We start from the raw sequence: 19643 nt of genomic DNA, 5'->3' as shown, positions 1-19643 counted from the left end.
GTTGCATTTTCTTCCCTCTTTTATGTTTCCAGCACTGGGGAGGTGCCACCTCAAGTATTGTGGTTGTTTTGGGCCCCCCGCTACAAGACAGATCTTCAGGCACTGGAGGGTTGTGGAAAATTGTCCATCCTGTTGTATGTGCACAGAGCTGCTGTGAGGTAAGGGAGAACTGATGGAGCTGTTCCAAGCCATCTCTGAGGTGGGGTAACCCAGGCTCTTGGGTTAATAGATTCCTTGGAATGGATGAAAGGACACTGAATGATTGATGTTTGCACACATACATACATATATATTTATATATATGTCACATTTATTTTAACACTTTGGTTGCAATGGAAGTCACCTATGTACCCATTTTGGTTATTTCCTTTAGAAATATACATATATAATAGTATAAAAATAACACTTGAGGAAATACATGAAGGAAAGAAAGAAGAAAAAGAAAGGATCAGAGTAGAGTGTGGAGAGGAAAGGTCTCACACCCATGGGTGCAGTGACAAGACTTGGTTGTTGCGATTTCAGAGTCTGTGGTCAGAGTGATGGTCACAGTCTGGATCCATCAGGGGTGGGGGAAGCTCCAAAATTGCAAAGTTCAGTGAGTTAATACAGGCTCAGGCTCAGTGGGAATACCCAGGTGCCTTCCCTGCCATCAGGAGTTTTACACTGTCCGATGTAACACTGGGATCATGCCCAGTCGTCTGGTGGAGGGCCCAGAAATGAGTCTGTTGGCCCTTCAGGGTCTCTAATGGTTTGTGCCTAATACCTGACTCTGCCTCTCCCTGAGTGTGGCTGAGCCACTCCTGCCCCATCAGAAGGGATGAAACCCCTCAGCCCTTCATGGGAGTATTCCTGATACCTTCCCTGGGGTCTGTGGTAGCCAAAGACTCAGTAGGGTAGCCCAGGGCACAGCCAGAGAGCTGAGGATGCACAAAACTCCCCCAGGCAATGCTCACACACACTGGGTGTGCAGAGGAGCCCAAAGGCACACCCAGGACTCTGTGACACAGAAAATCCCATGGAGAGGTTCTGTGCACCCCAAAAGGCTTCTTGAGGGCTGTGGAGAGCCTAAAAGGTACAGCCAAGGGCCAGGGGCACCCAAAGGCAGCACTGGGGCCTGCACATGGAACAAAACAAACCAAGGGATGGGGATACCCCCCAAAATGGACATCAGGGCCTGGGATACCTTCTAAGGGACAGCCAGGGTGCAGAGGGGGCACACCAAGGGGTCCTGAGCTCCCCAAAACACACAAGGAGAGCCCAGGAAGCACAGAAAGGCCCACGGAGATGAGCAGCTATGTTTTGTTCCCACCTGATCTGCAGACCTGATCCCGCTTCTTCCCTCTTGGCATCCTCAGACTCCCTCCACTCTCTGTTTTGCATGGCCTGATCCCTCCCACTCCCACCCAAGCATCCTCAGAGACTGTCTGTCACAGATGTATCTCCTTTCCTGTCCTGGATGCTCATATCCCTCCTCTCTTCTGCCCCTATTCCATTTCCCTTTGCCCTTCCATCTCCCTTTATCTTATTTTTGACCCCTCTGCTCCCAGAGCTTCTCTTTCCTCCCGTCTTCCTTCCCTACACATTCCCATCCTCTCCCCAGTGCTCAGATATCCCATTCACCTCTGCACAAAGCAAAGGGAATGCTGAGAGCATGGAAAAAGGGGAATGACAGTGTGTGGGCATGGATTGTGGGTACAGGGTAAAAGGGAACTTCTTCAAATTTTATTTATAAAATTCATAGATTTGGTCTGAACAGGGAATTAGGGTTGAGGGAAGACACTCTTCACCCCATCCCTCTACCACTGTACTGAGTTTATCTACAAATTCCAGTCTCCAGTGGATCTGGGATCACACACACATTTACAGGTGGGCAAATAAAAAAAATAAAAATGCTGTGGAATCATTTAGTTGGAATATATTCAAGAAATCATGGAGTCAGTCCATTTGGCAATTCTCATTGCAGACTTTGTCGTCCCATGGCCCCAGGAGCCCAAATCCTGCAGTTCAGGTAAGCCTGCACCAACATTCCCAGCTCAGTTCTCAGAGCCAAGGCTCTGGCTCCCATCCTGCAGCAGTGAGGCTGTGGGGGCTGTGGTATCCCCAGGAGAGGCCACATTCAGGTACCCAATCTCCGAAGGCTGCAAGGGGGACAGGCAGAAGGAAGAATCCTGGCTCTCAGCCTCTCCCTCAGGCTTGATGTTCTGAGGGGCCTTCAGGGTGCCGAGGGGCTCTGGGAGATCTTGGGGTGTGAAGCTGGAAATAAATTTCCATTTTTTGTCATTCTGTGGAGTCTGGGAGACCCTTACCCAACACCTCTGAGCAGCACAGGATGATGTTGATGCTTTTCTCTGGGATCAAGGCTTGTCCTCCAGCCAAGGAAGGGACACTCAGCCCAGAACCTACTTGGACCATCCTTCACCCCAACAGTGCCTGGGGCTGTGACCAAACCCCCCGAGCTGCATCTCCAGAGCTGCAGGGTCCCTCTGCCTTTCCTTCATCTGGTCTGGCACTGATTGAAATGGAGGAACACATCCCAGGGCAATGTGGGACACAGTTCTGGCCGTACTAGGGCTCCAAGTCTCACCACCTCTTGTATAAAGACTCCTCAAAGCCCCTGGGCACCAAGATTCTTAAATCCCATGGTGTTCTCCAAAATATTCTGAAAATTTGACTTCATCCCATCTGATGACTGGTTTTAATACCATTTTAATGTCATTTTAATACCATTTTAATACCATTTTCCCTAAAATTTGACCAAAAACTAACAAAAAAGGCCTCTGGAAGGTGAAAGCACAGGGTGGAGCAGCCAAAATGCTCAAGTGGCTCCTCCCTGGATCCTCCTCCCCCCCGCACAGTACCTGGCATGAGGAGGTGGCAACACCTTACTCTGTGGTTGGAGCTCAGAGCCAGAAATTATCTTCGAGTCCTGGAAGGAGGAACAGAGATTTTGAAAGGAAGAGCTACAGGTCAGACCCTGAATTCCAACAATTCCTGGTCTTCCAAGCTCTGCCCCAGCTTCACTGAGAGTCCTCTTCACCAACTGCAGCCTCACAGAGGTGCTAATCAGGGATGTGGTTGTTCTTGGGTATAAATTTGTACTAAAAAATCCAAACCCAAACCCCACCCCAAGGCCAGGTGAGCCCAAACAGCACTTCCCCCCTCCACAGCTCATTTCCAACCTACCTGGGTTCTCTCCAAATTAAAAGTCCCAATAAATCCTAAATCCACCTCGTTGATTTGAAAACTCTGACTTCCTGGATTTTCTCCTGCCAAAGTTCTTCATTAACATGGCCAATACTTTCACTCAGCTCAGGCATTATTGCTCATCCTTGCCTGAGGAAGGAATATTCCTCCTGGCAGAAGGAATATTCCCAATCTCACATGCAGAGTTGGTTCTCCTTTGCTAGAGCCAACTTTACAACTGAGGCCTTTGCACAGCTCTAAATGTGCCAAGTGAGATTCCTGTTGCTGTGGAAGGGGATCCCATGGGCAGCAGCTCAGGGATGAGCAGGGGGTGAGTGTATGGAACCTTCAGCTCCTCACAAAGCCTCTCTTCACCACCACCCAGCATGTGGGAGCCCTTTCCATCTCAAGGGATAGATCCAGCTCTTCCTCTGCCCCTCAGAAATCAGGCTCTGTGATTCCAGCTGATCCCAGCCCTCAAGGGGTCTCACCTCTGTGTTGGGAGCAGGGCTGCTCCTGGCAAGGCGCTGGGAGATGGCCACATGGCTGGAGAGTTGGAGCTTGTCCTGCAGCCGGGCGTTCTCCTCCAGGATCTTCCCTCTGGGCATGGCATAAAGCACAAGTAATTTTCCTTCCAGCCATGCTCCATTTTCAAATGGGAATTCTTTTCCACCCTCAGAGCTGTTGCTCTCCATAGCCTCCAGCTCAATGGTGAGGTCTTGGATGGGAAAACAGGGTAATTACATCCCTAATTACAGTGATGAAAGCCACTGCACCAATGGCTGGGGTACAATCCAGACTTTCCTCTGGAATTCTTAAGAAAAAGAGACACAAAACCAGGAAAAGGGAGAATCCCAGGGGATGGACATCAGCAGGAACCTACCTGCTCTGCAAGGAAGGAATTCCAGACCGGAGGCTCCAAGGGGCCTCCTCTTGGTCTGATATTTTTTGAAGGAGCCGTCGCCTTTCCTGGAGTAATTTCTCATTCTCAGCAGTGATCTGGGCAATCAGCACCTTCCCCTTAGGGTGATGGAGAAGAAAAAAACAACCAACAGTTACTCTTTGACTCTTCTCTGTCCTCTGCAAACCTCAGGGCTTTCCCAAGGGACCACCATCAAGGGTGCCAGCTCCTAAAAGCTTGGAGTCACCACCCCTGCGAGTGCTCAAGAACCGTGTGGATGTGGCACCTGGGGACATGGTTTAGTGGTGGTGGGTGCATTGTTGGACTTGATGAACATCCTCATCTTAAAGGTCTTCTCCAACCTCAACGATTCTGCAATTCCATACCCTGATCAACATAAAACACCCCCAAAAGAGGCTCTGGGGTCACTTTCCAGCAGGACTTGCTGGGGCAAAGAAACATGGAGCTCAGCCAGCATCAGACTGCAGTTTGAGGATGTGGCTTCCCCCAAGGGCAATCCTGAACCAAGAATTTCCTTTTGGCTTTTTGTTACTACAGGTTGGTGCCCCTAATCCCTTCCTGTAAGGAGGGACTTTAGACAAGGGCCTGGAGTGCCAGGACAAGGGGGGATGGCTTCCCACTGCCAGGGGGCACAGTTAGATGGGATATTGGGAGGGAATTGTTCCCTGTAAGGATGGCGACACCGTGACTCAGGTTGCCCAGAGCAACTGTTGCTCTCCCATCCCTGGCAGTGTCCAAGACGAGGCTGGACGGGGCTTGGAGCAAGCTGGGATAGTGGAAGGTGTTTCTGCCCATGGCAGGCAGTGGGACGAGTTTAACTTATGTCCCTTCCAACTCACACCATTCCCTGAATCCATGATTATTTTCACAGAATTCGCAGAATCACAGAATGTCTAGGTTGGAAGAGACCTTCAAGATCAAGTCCAACCCCTGCCCTAACACCTCAACAAAATCATGGCACTGAGTGCCACATCCAGTCTTATTTTAAACACATCCAGGGATGGTGACTCCACCATCTCCCCAGGCAGACCATTACAGTACTTTATCAGTCTTTATGTAAAAAACTTTTTCCTAATATCCAGCCTATATTTCCCTTGGTGCAGCTTTAGACTGTGTTCTCTTACTCTGTCAGTTGCTGCCTGGAGAAAGAGACCAACCCCCAGCTGACTGCAACCACCCTTCAGGAAGTTTTAGAGGGTGATAAGGTCACCTCTGAGTCTCCTTTTCTCCAGGCTAAACAACCCCAGCTCCCTCAGCCGTTCCTCATCCAGCTTGTGTTCCAAGCCCCTCACCAGCCTTGCTGCCCTCCTCTGGATGTGCTCAAGCATCTCAACGTCCTTCCTAAACTGAGGGGCCCAGAACTGGACACAGCATTCAAGGTGCAGCCTCACCAGTGCTCAGTACAGGGATGGATGGCCTCCCTGGTCCTGCTGGCCACACTATTCCTGACACAGGCCAGCTGCTGTTGGCCTTCTTGGCCACCTGGGCATACTTTTGGAAGCAGCGATGCCCCTGCAGCCTCCCCTTGCAGGAGAAGCCCTGGATGTGTCCTCTCACCTTTTCCACTTGGAGCTTTGACTCGCTTAGCTCATTTTCCAGCTGTTTGATCCTGTTGTCCCTCTGTTTAACCTCGTGGATGAAGGTCTCCTTGGCCCTGCGGATCTTGTCCTTGTGCCGGAGCTGCATCTCATTGTATTTCCTGGGAAAGCAGGGGCAACCATCAGGCTGTGACAGGAACTTTTGCTCAGGGTCACCATCCAGGCAAGAATGTCTTGGGTTTATTCAGGTTCCTCAAAGTCCAAACTCAGAGTCTAAGCCATCCCCCAGCTCCTCTTTCCTGCCCAGAATGAGCACATGAACTGTCTGGACACTTTCACTGATCAGTTTGGGAGTGTTTTTGTTGGAAATTTTAATTTTTAAGTGTCAACCAAATGGAAATTGATAAAGGAAAAAGACCCAAAGCATTTCCAAAAGTGACTCCCAGCTTTACAAATCGTTGTGCTCATCCATCCCAGGTGTTTATAACAAACAGGATTATAAGAGCACCAAAACTGGAAGTTCCAAGGCAAGGATAAGTTGGTTTTGTTGGTGGGCATGTGGATAATTAAGGGAATGACATTTGAATGGGAAGAAAATTTAGGAAAACCCTCTAAGATCCTCAAGTCCAACCATTCCTCCAGCACTGCCAGGGCGACCCACTAACCATGTCCCCAAGGGCCACATCCCCACACTGGTTTGAAAATTAAGAAATCTAAACAGCAATGGACAGGCCAAGAAGAGCAAGAACTGGGAGCTTATTTGAGTTAGGACACTGGAGACAAATATTTTTCCCTCCTGACACTTCTGATTTTTGCTCTTCCCCTCTTGTCAATTTGGGCAAAGTTTTTGTTTATTTTTATCCAGTTGGGATAGAAGGGAAAATAACATCAAAAAAGAAGAGAAATTTCTATCATATAAGGGATATTTGCCCATGTTTGCTCAAAATTCGTGATAAAAGAAGCTACTCTACTTCAAATTAACCAAAAGGGCTCTGGGGAGAAAGGAGCAGCACCAGGGACAGTCTTTGCTGACACCAGACCCAAACCAACAACCAGACCACCCTCCTGTGCTGCTTTCACCTGCCAAGGAGGGCAGGAAGGCTGGGAGAGCTGGGGGTGCTCACCTGGAGAAGAGTGGTGCCAGGGAGACCTCAGAGCCCCATCCAGGGCCTAAAGGGGCTCCAGGAGAGCTGGAGAGGGACTTGGGACAAGGACCTGGAGTGACTTCCCACTGCCAGCGGGCAGGGTCAGATGGGATACTGGTAGGAAATCCTTCCCTGGGAGGGTGGGGAGGCCCTGGCACAGGTTGCTCAGAGCAGCTGTGGCTGCCTCATCCCTGAAGTGCCCAAGGCCAGGTTGAGCAGGTTGCCTGTAGCAACCTGGGATAGAGGAAGGTGTCCATACCCATGGCAGGGGGTGGAACAGGATGGGCTTTAAGGCCCTTCCCACTCAAACCTTTCTGGAATTCTCTGACAGCAGACATGGGGGATGAGCTCACTGCACACAGGTCTAGTAGATTTAGTGCTAAAAGCCTGAACGTTGGACAGGAAAATACACACCATAGCCAAATCCAATAGCAGGCCCAGGCAGGTTTTTGGGCATTACCTGACATAGAGATCCTTCTGTTTCAGGAGTCGGACACCTTCCTCATACAGGGCTTTGTTCTCCTCCTTCAGCAGTGCCAGCTGCTCTGAGAGCTTCTGGTTCTCCTTCTGGCACTGCACATGCTGGAAAAGGGCTATTTTTAACCTGTGTGTGGCCCCAGCTAGAGGGGCCCCTCTGCCTCCCATCTGCCTGGTCTTCAAAGCTTCTCTCTCATCAATCCCAGTGGTTCCCACTACAGCCAACATCCAGCCAGCCAGCCCCCAGACCACTCCCCTCCTCCCCCTAATAAGCTGTGGGATTTTGTTGCAGAGAGAGACAATGAACCCCCCACGACAATGGACACTGCCAAAGTTTCGAAGCAAAAACTCCAAGCTCTGCAAGACAAAGGGAAGGAAAAAACATCAAGCCTTCCTGTGCCCTCAGAGTTGCATCTCAAGAAACCAACTGGCTTTAGGATGCTGCTTTTCCTCCAGCTCCTGCTGAAATCAGTGAAATCTGCAAGGGCTCAGCCCTTGATCAGATGTTCCCAATTCCAGGAGCTCCCAGGAGAAGATTCCTGCTCGTGATGGTCCTTGTATGATTTGTATGATGAGGAGCCCCCTCACTCTCACTCACCTCACCAGCATCCAGCTTCTTCTCATCCTCCAGGACATGCAGGGTCTTGGCCTGGAGCTCCACATGCATCTTGGCCAGCGATGCCTCCGTCTCCCGGGAATGCCGGAGCTGCTGTCGCAGCTCCTCCACCTGCTGCTCCAGGAGCCTCCTGGAAACACGATGGGGTGACAGTGAAAGCTGGAGGGGAATGTGTCACCTGCCCCCAAGGTGTCTATCTGTAACCCAAAACATCCCCTGCTTTCCTCTTGCCCCGGCTGACATGGAGGGGACAAAGGGATCGGCACATCCCAGTTGTTCCCATGTTCCAGTGACACAGAAAGGGTGGATAATATACTGGGATCATTCCCAGCTGCATAGGGAAGGGGGCTGTTGGCATCACTGCACTGACAGGAGAGGCCACGGCCAAGGCAGATGAAGCCTCCAATACTGTTTTAAATCTCAGGAAGGGGGAATCGCTGGAGAACTCCAGGGATAAGGCAGGTCCAAAGGGAAGACAGGAGGTCAAAGCAGTGGTTTGGGTCTCCCTGAACCCTCCCAGAGCAGCCAAGAGCTGCTGGAGGGCTGGGACAGACCCTACACAACACAGAGACCTTTTCAGCTGCTCCTCGCGAAGCTCGTGCTGCACACGAGCTTCATTTTCCCGAGCTTCCTTCAGCTCCTCCTCCAGAAGCTTCTTATCAGAAACACAGGCCTGTGCCAGCAGTAGCTGGTGCTGGGAATCCTTCAGCTTTTGCTGGAGTTTTGAGACCTTAGAATAAAATGGACATAGATTAAACTTTCTTAATGTACAGGCCAGTGTCTGAACCAGATCCCTCTGATTCCCCAGTGTCTGAGGCATGGGAAGGAAAGATTTCCTTGTTTTGACTCTAAGTCCACTAAAAGCAAAACCTTTGGCTACCAGATTTTGGAGCAAACACTATGTCATGAATTCCCAACAATCTTCTTTTGACCCAGTTTTATCCTGCTGTCATGGGGTGACTGTGTATCCCCAATCGTCTGTTGGGTGCAGGGGGGAGGGCAAGCACGGTTTGTTTTTCCCCAGGAAAACCCTGCTCATCGGAGTGACCTTGAAGCGGGGGAGCTGGAACACGGCAAGACAAAAGAAGCTCTGTTGTTTTTTTCCCCGGCAGTTAGTTAGTTTAGTGCTAGCGTAGTTAGACGCTGTAGAATAGCTGAAGCTTTTTGCTTTTTTTTTCTTTTTTCTTTTTTTGTCCTTTTTTCCTTCCTTTTTGCTTTTTTTGTCCTCTCCTCGGAACTGTTCCAACCTCTCCGGACTAAGGACCTGGGGAAGCACCGGGGGCCTCCACAGGGGATCCACCCCACCAAGATCAGCCCTGCACATCTCCTTTTCTCCCAGCGTCAGCAGAGACGGAGCGGTGGAGCACAGTGACGACCCTCGAGGAGACTTTCTTTAAGTTTGTTATCCCTCCGTAAGCGGCACGAAGCTCTTGTCATCGGGTATTGTGCTGGGAGTGCTTTGCCTGTTTAATAAACAGGTTTTTTCCACTTCTCTCTGAGGAAATCTTTTTTCCCGAACCAGTTGGAGGAGGGGAGGGGGGCCCTGTGGGAGGGTTTCTCCCAAAATCTGCCTGAAACCACCACACCTGCACACTACAAAAGAGAATACAATCATTTCTTCAGGAGTGTGGCAGAATCAGTGCCTGGAAAACACAAGGTTTTGGAACTTTCCAGACAGTAAAAAGTAGGAAATTGCCTCACCAAGAGTTGGGGTTCCCTGTGCCTGCCAGCCCCACTATCAGTATTTCAGAGATACCAGATTATCAGGCATGTCTTCTATTGCCTTGATTATGCTCCCACTAATTACAAGTTTTTACCTACAATATTAAGCCAAGGGATCACAAAAAGGAATTTGGGGAAGCAAATCTGTTTGCTTTCTGCACTAGAACTGCACAGAACTGTCAAACATACCCCAGTTTACACTCACCTTCTTTTGTGCTTCTCCTGCTCTGGATTTTTCCTGGGCCAACCTCTCCTGGAGGCTGCTCTGGAGCTTATCAGCCTGGGAGCACTTGGAGAGCTCTAGTTCCAGCTCCTTGACCTTCTGCTGGCTCCTCTCCCACTTTGCTGAGAGCGAAGAACATGTTTCCGTGGTGTCTGAGAGTTTGGCCCGGGCCTGCTTCAGCTCAGCTTTGACCTGAGATCCCAGAGAAGAAATCAGATTTGTAATTCAGCATACATCAGTGGGAATGGCTTGGCTAGGGAAGGGGAGCAGGATTCCAGAATGAGCAAAAGAGAAATCACAGAGGAAGTAAAGCATGTTTTATTTGGATGCAGTCATAGAAACCCAGAGCAGCTTGGGTAGGAAGGGGCCTTAAGGATCTCCTGGTTCCGACCTCCCTTCATGGGCAGGGACACCTTCCACTATCCCACATTGCTCCAAGCCCTGTCCAACTGGGCCTGGAACATTTCTGGGATGAGGCAGGCACAGATGCTCTGGGCAACCTGTGCCAGGGCCTCACCACCCTCACAGGGACAGATTTCCTCCCAACAGCCAATCTGACGCTGCCCTCTGGAAGTGGAAAGCCATTTCCTCTTGTCCTGGCACTCCAGACCCTAATCCCCAGTCCCTCTCCAGCTCTCTGGATCTGGAGCCCCTTCAGGCCCTGGAAGGAGCTCTGAGGTCTCCCTGGAGCCTTCTCTTCTCCAGGTGAGCACCCCCAGCTCTGCCAGCCCGTTGCCAGATGGTCTCCAGCCCTCATGGCCATAATTCCCAAGAAGCTGAGGCAGAGCACACTGGGGAGCCTGGCTCTGTCCCTACCTTGGTGCACTCCTGCTGGAGCAGTAGATTTTGCCTCTGGAGGTCAGCATTCTTCTCCCTCTCATACCTGAGCTCCCTCTCAGCGGAGCTGCACAAGTTCTGCACCCGCCGCAGATCTTGGCGCAGCTGCTGCAGCTTCTCCTCCTGCTGCTGAAACCTCTCCTCAGACAGACCCTGCAGGAACAGCAGAAGTGACATGGAAATTAACTTTAAGGCAGGATAAAGGTGATTAAGGAAGGCAGAAGCCAGTAGGCTTTAAGGGCATTTGGGCAGATGCCTAAAGCCTGGCTTTTCTCTGTCCCTACACCATGTCCTGTTCCCTTCCCTGTCCCTGCAGGGTTTTAAGAGCCATGTGGATGTGGCACTTGGGGACATGGTTTGTGGTGAACATGCACTGCTGGGTTAATAGTCACACATGATGATCTCAGAGGCCTTTCCCAAGCTCAATGACTCAATGATTCTCTCCATCACCTCAGAGAAGCCAATGTAACTCCTGAGGCTGAGGGGAAGAGGTGATAACCTGGATGAGGGAACAAATCTGTATTAAAACAAACCTGTCCAATCAAAGTAAAGCCACTAGGTCACTTTGGATTCTTGTAAGAGTCTCACTCAGGCATCCAAGCAGGAGTGACACAGCCAGCCCAGCTCCCAGAGGGATCAGGAACAGGAGAAAGGCGAGTCCTGGCAGCGGGACAGGAACACAGCAGAACAGAGCCTGGACACTGGGAGATGTCACTGATGGTTTGCGATGGCTCTTGGGAGATAACTGATCTTGGCTCACTCACCTTCCTGGCACACACACCAAAGCCTGGACTGTACCAAAGCCTTTCTTTTCAGCATCACTCTCAGCCATCTCTGGATCTGCATTCCCACTTTGCATCTTCACCTTCTGCTCTTGGGACCAGATGGAATTCACTGAATACCAAATCTGCCTCTCAGATAATCCCCAGGTAACTTCCCAAGCAGGGAAACGTCTTGATCCAACACTGTGGGATCTGTCAGTGTCAGTTGTCCTGGAGGTCCATTGGCTCCATTGGTTTTGTGGGGTTTTCCCCACCTGTTTCTATCAGGATCTCTTCCCACATCCACTGCACTCCTTCTGTCTTGCTCTGCTCCACCCCGATGATTTGCTGCTTCTTGGATACAACTGGACCCCGATCCTCTACTTCTTATTCCTACCCTGGCCATAGAGACCCCCCTGCCATTTTTTCTCTCCCAAAGCTTTGCATAGAAACTGACCTCATCCTCAATCACCCTATCTTGAGTTCTTCCATCATTTTCTCCCTGTTTGGCAGGGACACCTGCACCTCTCTTTCTCTTTCAGCTCGCAAGGTGAGAAATGTGAATAAATTCCATTTAAATCACTCATTTCTGCCGTGTGTAATCAGTTCTGTTTATCCAAGTCCCCACCACATCCAAAAGCACAACACAAGGAAACAAACACGTCCCTAATTTCCAACCATTGCTCACACCACAGGACTGGCTTCCAGCCCACTTTAATTATGTTTTGCCACTCAATTCATGACAAAAAGCAGGGTACAGATGGCAAAGCTGCCCATACCTGTTTAAGGCTCCCCTCTAAACTGCCTGTCGAGCTCTGCCATGGGAGAAACCTGCTCTCCTTCTGCTCCAAGCCTGCGGTCATCCTCCTCGTGTCTCCACTGGGGCCCTGCTCCCAGGCACTCCGGACATCACATTTGAGCTGAGCAATTTCTTCAAGCAACGTCCTTTTTTCTTCATTGCTCTCTCTGAGCTGCTTTTCCAGCTCCTCTTTCTTCCTGTTGCTCTCTAGTAATTCAGAGCTTGAAGGAGAAATAGTAAAGGAGAGATAACTAAACAAATCCAAGGAAAACACCCTTCAAGGGGAAAAACTTGGAAGATGAGAGTCCAGCTAAACACTCAAGCGCTTTGAGAGGCTCCAAAGGGGATTCAACCCTGGGTGCAACAGTTCTGGGCAAGGGTCAGTCTCCCTGGGACGCTTCCCACAAAACCACGTGTGTCCAGAGGCTCAGCTCTCCCTGGGGGGAGGTTACAGGGAGATGTAATGGCTAAGGAATTCTCACAAAAGCACAGGAACTGCTCTGGACTCAGAGTCACAGGGAAGCACTGGAATAGAGGCTTAGATGTCCCAGTGCAGCTGTCTGACTTATCTTCACCCAAACTCCATCTCCATTTTCTCCATCCAAGATCAAAGCTGTGGCTGCCCCATCCCTGGAAGTGCCCAAGGCCAGCCTGGACAGGGCTTGGAGCAGCCCAGGATAGTGGAAGGTGACCCTGCCCATAGCAGCAGGTAGAACAGGATGAGCTCTAAGATCCCTTCCTCCCCAGAACAGTCTGGAATTCTGTGATTCTACATCCTGGATGTCCGGACACTGGCACAGGTTGTCCAGGCTGGAGTCACCATCCCTGGAAGTTTTAGAAAAATCTGTGGATGTGGCACCTGGGGACATGGGTTAAGGGTGAATATAGCAATGTTGGGAAATGGTTGGGCTTGACCTTGGAGGGCTTTTCCAGACTGAACGATTTCATGATTCCTTAGCAGCTCCCTACTGCTTTTTCCTGGTTGTAATTTATTTCAGTACCAGTAACCCAGGTCACTGTAACCATACTGGATTCAATCCAAGCTTTTATTTACTAAGGACAGCCTGAGCCTAGATGCTCCAGCTCTAAATTTGTCCTGATGTACTCAAAAAGGGGAGTCGAACCAACACCTGCTGACACCTCCCCTCCAAAGAGACCCGAATTCCAAGGACTACCTAAATCTCCAGTGGAACTAGGACCATCAGCTGCTGCCAGCAGTGAGCCCTGAGGAGCCCAAACCCACAAGAGGACCCCTTTAGTCAAACTTCATGGGAAGAATCCTCCTCTCTAAAGACAGCTCCCATTTAGTCTCAGAATCTGGAAGAGCTGTAGAAAAAATCTCTAATCCTGCCTGATCCTGATGGCACTGAGGAAAGTCACCAAAATCAGAGATGCTGACCGAAGAACAACATGAAGATGCCAGGCCCATTTTTGCCAGCAGCAGCCCCATGGGGAGCTGGAAAAGACTCGAAACTTAAATTGGCAAAGACAAGGAGCAGAAAAAAACACAGGCTTTTTTAAGGTTTACCACAGCAGTTCTTGTTCTTCCCTCAGGTTTTTGACCTGTTCTTCCAAAAACACTACTTTTGCCATTTGCTCCTCATAGATCTTTGCATCTGCATGGGGATCTTCCTGTTTCTGCTCCACTTTGGGACTCTGTTCTCTGTCTTGCAGGATTTTAGAGGCCTGTAGGGTCAGAAAACATCACAACTTGGATTTCCTTTGCTCTGATGGAAACCTTTGGAGCCATACAGGGCAATCTGGGGACTCCAGCAAAACATGGCTTGTGATCCTGTGGCTAAATTATCACAATTCTTTCCCCTCAAAGACACATATGAGTCCTTTCTCCTGCATGGAAAGTAGCTGTGTCTAAACTACCACCAAGCCATGGTTCTTTATTTGATTTCATCCTACTGTGGCACATCTGCAGCTCCCAGGGATTTACAGCACGTGCCAAAGCTCTTTACAAAAGCAGCAGCTCTTGGCAAACCAGGAGGAGTGCAAGGTGTGGGTTCAGGTGGCCATCACAGTGGTGCTCCAACTCTACCCCAAACACCTCCCTAGGGATGGCTCCTCTGCTCCCAATGTCACCTAACACTGTAACACCAGGTAACAGCACACCCTGAACCTGAGACTTGAGGAGAAGATGCCAAGAAAATAAAAAGGACAGAGGAACTCGCAGCTGAATGACAGCTGGAGTCTGCCCAGTGTCAGATCTGCTGCTCGGCTGTGATGGACCCAAATCCTTCAGTCACAAACACCATTATCCTCACTAAACACCAACTTTGATTGCTAAAACTTTTTAATCAACCGCTCTTCCTGAGCTTTCAATCCCAGGTATTTCCTGGTATTTCAATTCCAAGGCATCTTATCTACACCAGGATAAATTTGCTCATATTTGAGCATCACAACCCAGCATCATCAAGTATCACAGGAACTGGGAATTCTTTCCATGTCTCACCTCTGGATCTAGCAAAGCACTGTCCTTGGGTAGCTTCTCATGGGATACATCCACAAGATCCCTGCTGGCTGATGTTCTCTGGAGACTCGGGAAGGTGTTTATGTGGCTTGTAAGCTCTGAGTGGGAGTCAGGCAAACCCTGGAGAGGAAACAACAGAGTCAATGGATAAAACATACCCTGAAGGACAAGCTCAGGGAAAGATTTCTCCTCTCAAATGTCCAGAAATCTCTTAAAAACAAGAAGATATTTCCAGGTGACAGAACCCAACTATTTCATGTAAAGTTTGTTTCCAGCACTGTTGGGAAATGATTCATTGCAGTACAGCTCCTCCATCCAAAGGGAATGAGCCCATGTGGGAAGACAGGAATTGACCAAATATGTGCAAAGGTCTCTATGCTAAAGGCTGTTCCAGTCTAACACAGGGCTTTGGATTCCATCTCCTCCTGATCCCCTTGCTGGGAAAACAGTCCCTCCTTCACGGAGACCACGGGTCAGTAGGTGGCTGAATTCCAACCAGACTTTCAGGGATGGATGATTTGGATTCAAAGGTCCCTGGATCACAAGTAGGCTGAACTACTGGGAGGCAAGGGTTAAAAAAGGACTCTTCCCGTTTTCCCCACCATCCCCCAGATCAGACAACTCCTTTCCATGTGTGTATTGACAGACTGATGCAGCCTTTCTCCCAGTAAGGCTGTTTTCATCCCAAGCTTTGATCACGAGTTTCAGTGTAGATTTGTTGCAGCACGACTAAGCCCTGGCCTCTAGATGCCACTGTTCCTCCACCAGCGCCTGAGTCTGTGGCGTTGTGCCAACAGCTCAGGACTTCTATGGATTCTTGCTTGATTTCAAGGAAGTGACAGGACTCACAAACAGATTTAAGGCCTCTCAGAGTGATAAAAAATGAGATTTATCATGCCTGTGCCCCACCCCATTGCCAGTCTTCCATTGCCAGGTCCCTTTGTCCAGGCCACAGATCTGCCAGTCTCCTAAATTTTGACCCTAATTTTCAGCCCTGGTCCTGGCAGACCTTGGACAATTTTGCTGGCACCACTCACTGTCTCTCCTCTGTGGCCCAGCTGGAATACAAGAGTTACAGCAACAGTCCCAGCAGGGAAATCCCCAGGAGCTGATTTAGCACCTTACTTGGTTAAAGCCAAGTGTGCGGAGCCCCTTGGGAAATCCCACAAGTGCTGGGATCCCAGCAGGATGTTCATTTGACACTGGGGTGTTCAATTCCTGCAATTAACATCTGAGTCTGAAAACTCGCACTCTGCCCTCCGGAGAATCAGGGTTTGGCTACAAAGTTGGAATTACTGAGCTGGCATTAGATTCACTGAAACAAAAGTAAATTCTGGAGTTAGAGACAATGCCATGAGAGCAACTGGATTGAAAGCCCTCCACTGAAGGTTTGAAATGCATCAAGAGATGCCAAGGCAATGAGTTTGGGGGGCAGCTGGGGATGCTTCATGGAGCATCCAAAGGCAGCTGGCTCCTGCAGGGAGTCCCACCACAGGGGCTAGACACACCTGGCTGCCCAGAACCACCTTCTCAGCCTTCAGATCTTCCCGAAGCAACTCCAGCTCAGATGCCAGTTGCTTTCTCCATTCTCTCCTCTCTCCCAGCTGACTCCCCAACTTGTCTATTGTTTCCTGACAGCTTTCCAGTATCTGAAACAAGAAATGTTCAGAGTCATGACAACAACATTGGTTTTTTCTACACAGAGAGAAGCAGATTACAAGAAATGTGTCTTCTAGGAAACAAGGAGAGGAGAAAAACGGTTCTCAAATGTTTCCAGTTGAATTCCTACACCTCTTATTCAGGGCTCATTGAACCTCCACTGACACAAAACACCTTGGGAAGCTCCTCTCCCATCTCTGTCTGGCTGACACACCAAGCAGATCTAATTGTTGGGCTGGCAAGTAACAAATGGACAGGAAAGTTAACCCAGAACCTGATGGGAATCAGCCTTAAATGTACCTACACATCCCTTGGTTTCACTAAACCCTAAACAAGAATTGAACACCTTCACACAGGTAAAAACTTCACATTCATGAGGAGACAAAAAACTCCTCAGCTGGCAAAGCTGAAGGCAAGACATCTTCCTAAGGGGAGCATTTTCATGGAGATCATATTGGCTGCTTTTCTCCAAAAATCCATCCATCTGTGTGAGCTGGGGAAATACTGATCCTCCAGAGAGGGTGACAAAGAGCATCCCCAGGAGAGAATCACTTCAGATGGGTGTCTGTTCTATTCATTTTCCAAGCCACATGCACAAGTGATGCACAAGATGCTCATTTAAGATGCTAATTTAAAACATTTCTAAACAGAACAGTTCATTTCCCGAGGAAAAGCTCTCACCTCCTGCATCTCCTGAGCTCCAGATGCCACTTGCTCATTCCCATTCATCTCACTTTTGTTCTTCTGCACCTCAGATAACTCTGTTTCCAAACTGGTGATCTGAACATGGACAAATCCCAAGTTAAAACCAAACCAGGACTCACAAGTAAATGCACAACTACATCTAGAGTGCTCCTTGTGCTGCTGTTATAGGATAAGGCCCATGTTGGAAGCAAGTAACAGGAAGGGAAGTGCATGGCCAGCTCCAGCTCATCCCTCATCCTGCTGCTTCCAAGGAGGAAGGAGACATCTGGACTCAAGCCAGAAAAAGATGGAATTCTGCTTCTCAAAAGGAGTGGAATAACCCAAGCACGTGGTGAAAACTCAAAGCTTCCACACATTGTGGTGCTCCCCCAGCAGGGAGGACCCCAAGACATTCCAGTTTAGGTGCTGGGTCATCCTTGTTCCCTGTGCTTGGAGTGCTGGTCTTACCCAAGCAGATGTTCATCCTGGTCCATCTGGACTCACCCTGGTCCCTGCTCACAGGAAGCTCATTCCTGCTTATAGGAATTTTTCAGTCCCTCCAGAAGGGCTCCAAGGATTTGGGATTTGGGACAGCAAAGCACTGACCTCTGTGACCACTGACTTCTGCTCCTCCTGGCACCTCCTGGCAGGTGAGAGTTTGGACAAGGTCTCACTTTGCTTTTGGATCACCCCCCCAAAGGCAGATGCCTTTGGGGAAAAGTTATTGGTCCTGAAGCTATAAAGGGCTCAAAGGAGCTCAGAGCAGCCCAGATAAGAATCATCCCAGAGAAGCAGTTCAGCTTCTCTTCCCCGTTAGGGATCCCACAGACCCTTTTCCAAAATCCAAGTCTTTGCACTGGCAGGCCCCCTGCTCCACTGCCAGGAGGAGCCTGGACAGCTTCCTTTTCACTCCTTAGGCTTGAAATCCAGTTTGGGCTTATTTCTAAAACCCCAGGCTGGACTGTGTAACTGCCTGAGCTTGGCTCTCCTGAAATGAGCTGGGACACTGGAGGCAGATGAAATCCAGCTGCACAGAAGCCCAGACTGGTTTGTGTTGGAAAGGACCTTAAAGCTCATGCAGTTCCACCCTTGCCACAGGCATGGACACCTCCCACTATCCAGGTTACTCCAAGCCCCATTTAACCTGGCCCTGGACACTTCTAGGGGTGGAGTAGCCACAGCTTCTCTGGACAACATGTCCAGGGCCTCCCCACCCTCACAGCCAAGAAATTCTTCCTCATATGTAATCCCAAAGCCAAAGAAGTGCCAAGTCCCTGCCAATCCCAATCCATTTCCAAAGCAGCACCTCAAAGCCCCTGAGCTTTGCTCTCCCTGATGAGTTCCTGGCACCAGCTAGGTCTGCTGGAACTCCTAGCCCCTGCTGGAGTGGTCTCCAACACACAGGAAAGCTGCTGCTACACTGCTTTTTAAATCATAGATATGAGCTCGCCAATGAGTTAAAAGGTATTAAAAGTGGGGTGAAACACTCAGACCTCTCACAGAAGAGCTAGAGGACAACAAACCCCTCTCCTTTTGCACGACTGGATGATAATTTGGGGTTCAGCAAGACTTCTGAGCTCCAAAAGGAATCTCAAATGCAAAACATACCTCCCTGCCTCACACCCAACCAGCTTTTGGTCAGAAGTTGATACGCAGCAATGCATTTCTTTATTCTCCCTCCAAGCCATTAACTTTTAAGCACTTAATTTGTGCTCCAAAATTCCATGCCAGCAGCAGAACAATCCTTACTCTGTATCCTGCTGTCCTGGTCCTGAGTCACAGCCTGACCAGCCAAGACTTCTGCAGCTGTGCCAGGACCAAAAACTCTCCCAAGTCCTTCCCAGCTGGGGCAGAACTGGCAAACACCCAGGAGCACTGCCTTCCCCAGGCTCCAGCCCCTTCCCTCCTCATCTCCAGAGCTCTCAAAGCCCCCTGGGAATGCAGGACACAGCTCAGCAACCTCTATCCAAAGGCTAAAACCCATCTCGTCATCCATCCCGCCTCTGCTCCATGGCCCTGCATCCATCAAAGTGGTTCTTTTCCAGCTGCAGCAGCTGCCAAGCCTCTGCAGACAAAATGCCTCACATCTCCTTGTCTCCTGAACATGGCATTCCCAGGGATCTGTGTGACAATCCACAGAGCAAAGCAGGGATTTGTCTGAATTGAAAACATACCGCGTTTGATTCGCGGAGGGCTGTGTTCACTCTGGTCCAAAGGGGAAGAGTTTGGTGTGAGCTGAAAAAGCCCCAAGTGAAACCAAAGCACTGCCATGGTAGACAGACCCTTTTCCATCCCAGAGCTGGCCATTGGCTCCTCCGAGACAGGAGACAAACGTGGTGCCACTGGCACCCTCATTAAGGTAGTTGAACTTGGCTTCAACCTGTTTTTAGAGGTGTTTCCAGAGGCTACTGACTGGGAATTCCTCATCTCTTCCTTTGAACAATTCAGCTTGGAGTTGTGTATCCATGTGGGATACTCCAGCACCATCTCTGACACAATGCTTTAACCCAACACCAGTGTTAGACACGTCATTCGTCACGGAGAGCCGGGCAGCGCATGCTAAAAACCTCACCTCAGAAATCTTCTAGGGACACTCTG

At 49.7% G+C, this 19643-nt stretch overlaps 1 protein-coding gene across 1 annotated transcript in view; it reads right to left on the bottom strand.

Moving 5' to 3' along the window:
- Window positions 1–288: 288 nt before the first annotated feature.
- Window positions 289–19643, bottom strand: part of CCDC30 (coiled-coil domain containing 30) — a 46151-nt gene continuing 26796 nt past the window's right edge. The window contains exons 9-23 of the mRNA XM_040084319.1: window positions 17043–17141; window positions 16211–16351; window positions 14685–14822; window positions 13752–13909; window positions 12204–12444; window positions 10643–10816; window positions 9809–10018; window positions 8454–8611; window positions 7864–8011; window positions 7249–7370; window positions 5663–5804; window positions 4067–4203; window positions 3675–3783; window positions 2859–2926; window positions 289–2253 (exon numbers count right to left, since the gene is read on the bottom strand). Coding sequence (XP_039940253.1) covers window positions 2034–2253; window positions 2859–2926; window positions 3675–3783; window positions 4067–4203; window positions 5663–5804; window positions 7249–7370; window positions 7864–8011; window positions 8454–8611; window positions 9809–10018; window positions 10643–10816; window positions 12204–12444; window positions 13752–13909; window positions 14685–14822; window positions 16211–16351; window positions 17043–17141 — 2265 coding nt within the window. The 3' untranslated portion in view covers window positions 289–2033. The remainder of the gene's footprint in view (window positions 2254–2858; window positions 2927–3674; window positions 3784–4066; window positions 4204–5662; window positions 5805–7248; window positions 7371–7863; window positions 8012–8453; window positions 8612–9808; window positions 10019–10642; window positions 10817–12203; window positions 12445–13751; window positions 13910–14684; window positions 14823–16210; window positions 16352–17042; window positions 17142–19643) is intronic.

Source organism: Hirundo rustica, chromosome 22, assembly GCF_015227805.2.
Source record: "Hirundo rustica isolate bHirRus1 chromosome 22, bHirRus1.pri.v3, whole genome shotgun sequence".
Lineage (NCBI taxonomy): Eukaryota > Metazoa > Chordata > Aves > Passeriformes > Hirundinidae > Hirundo > Hirundo rustica.
This window is presented reverse-complemented; position numbering and strand designations above follow the sequence as displayed.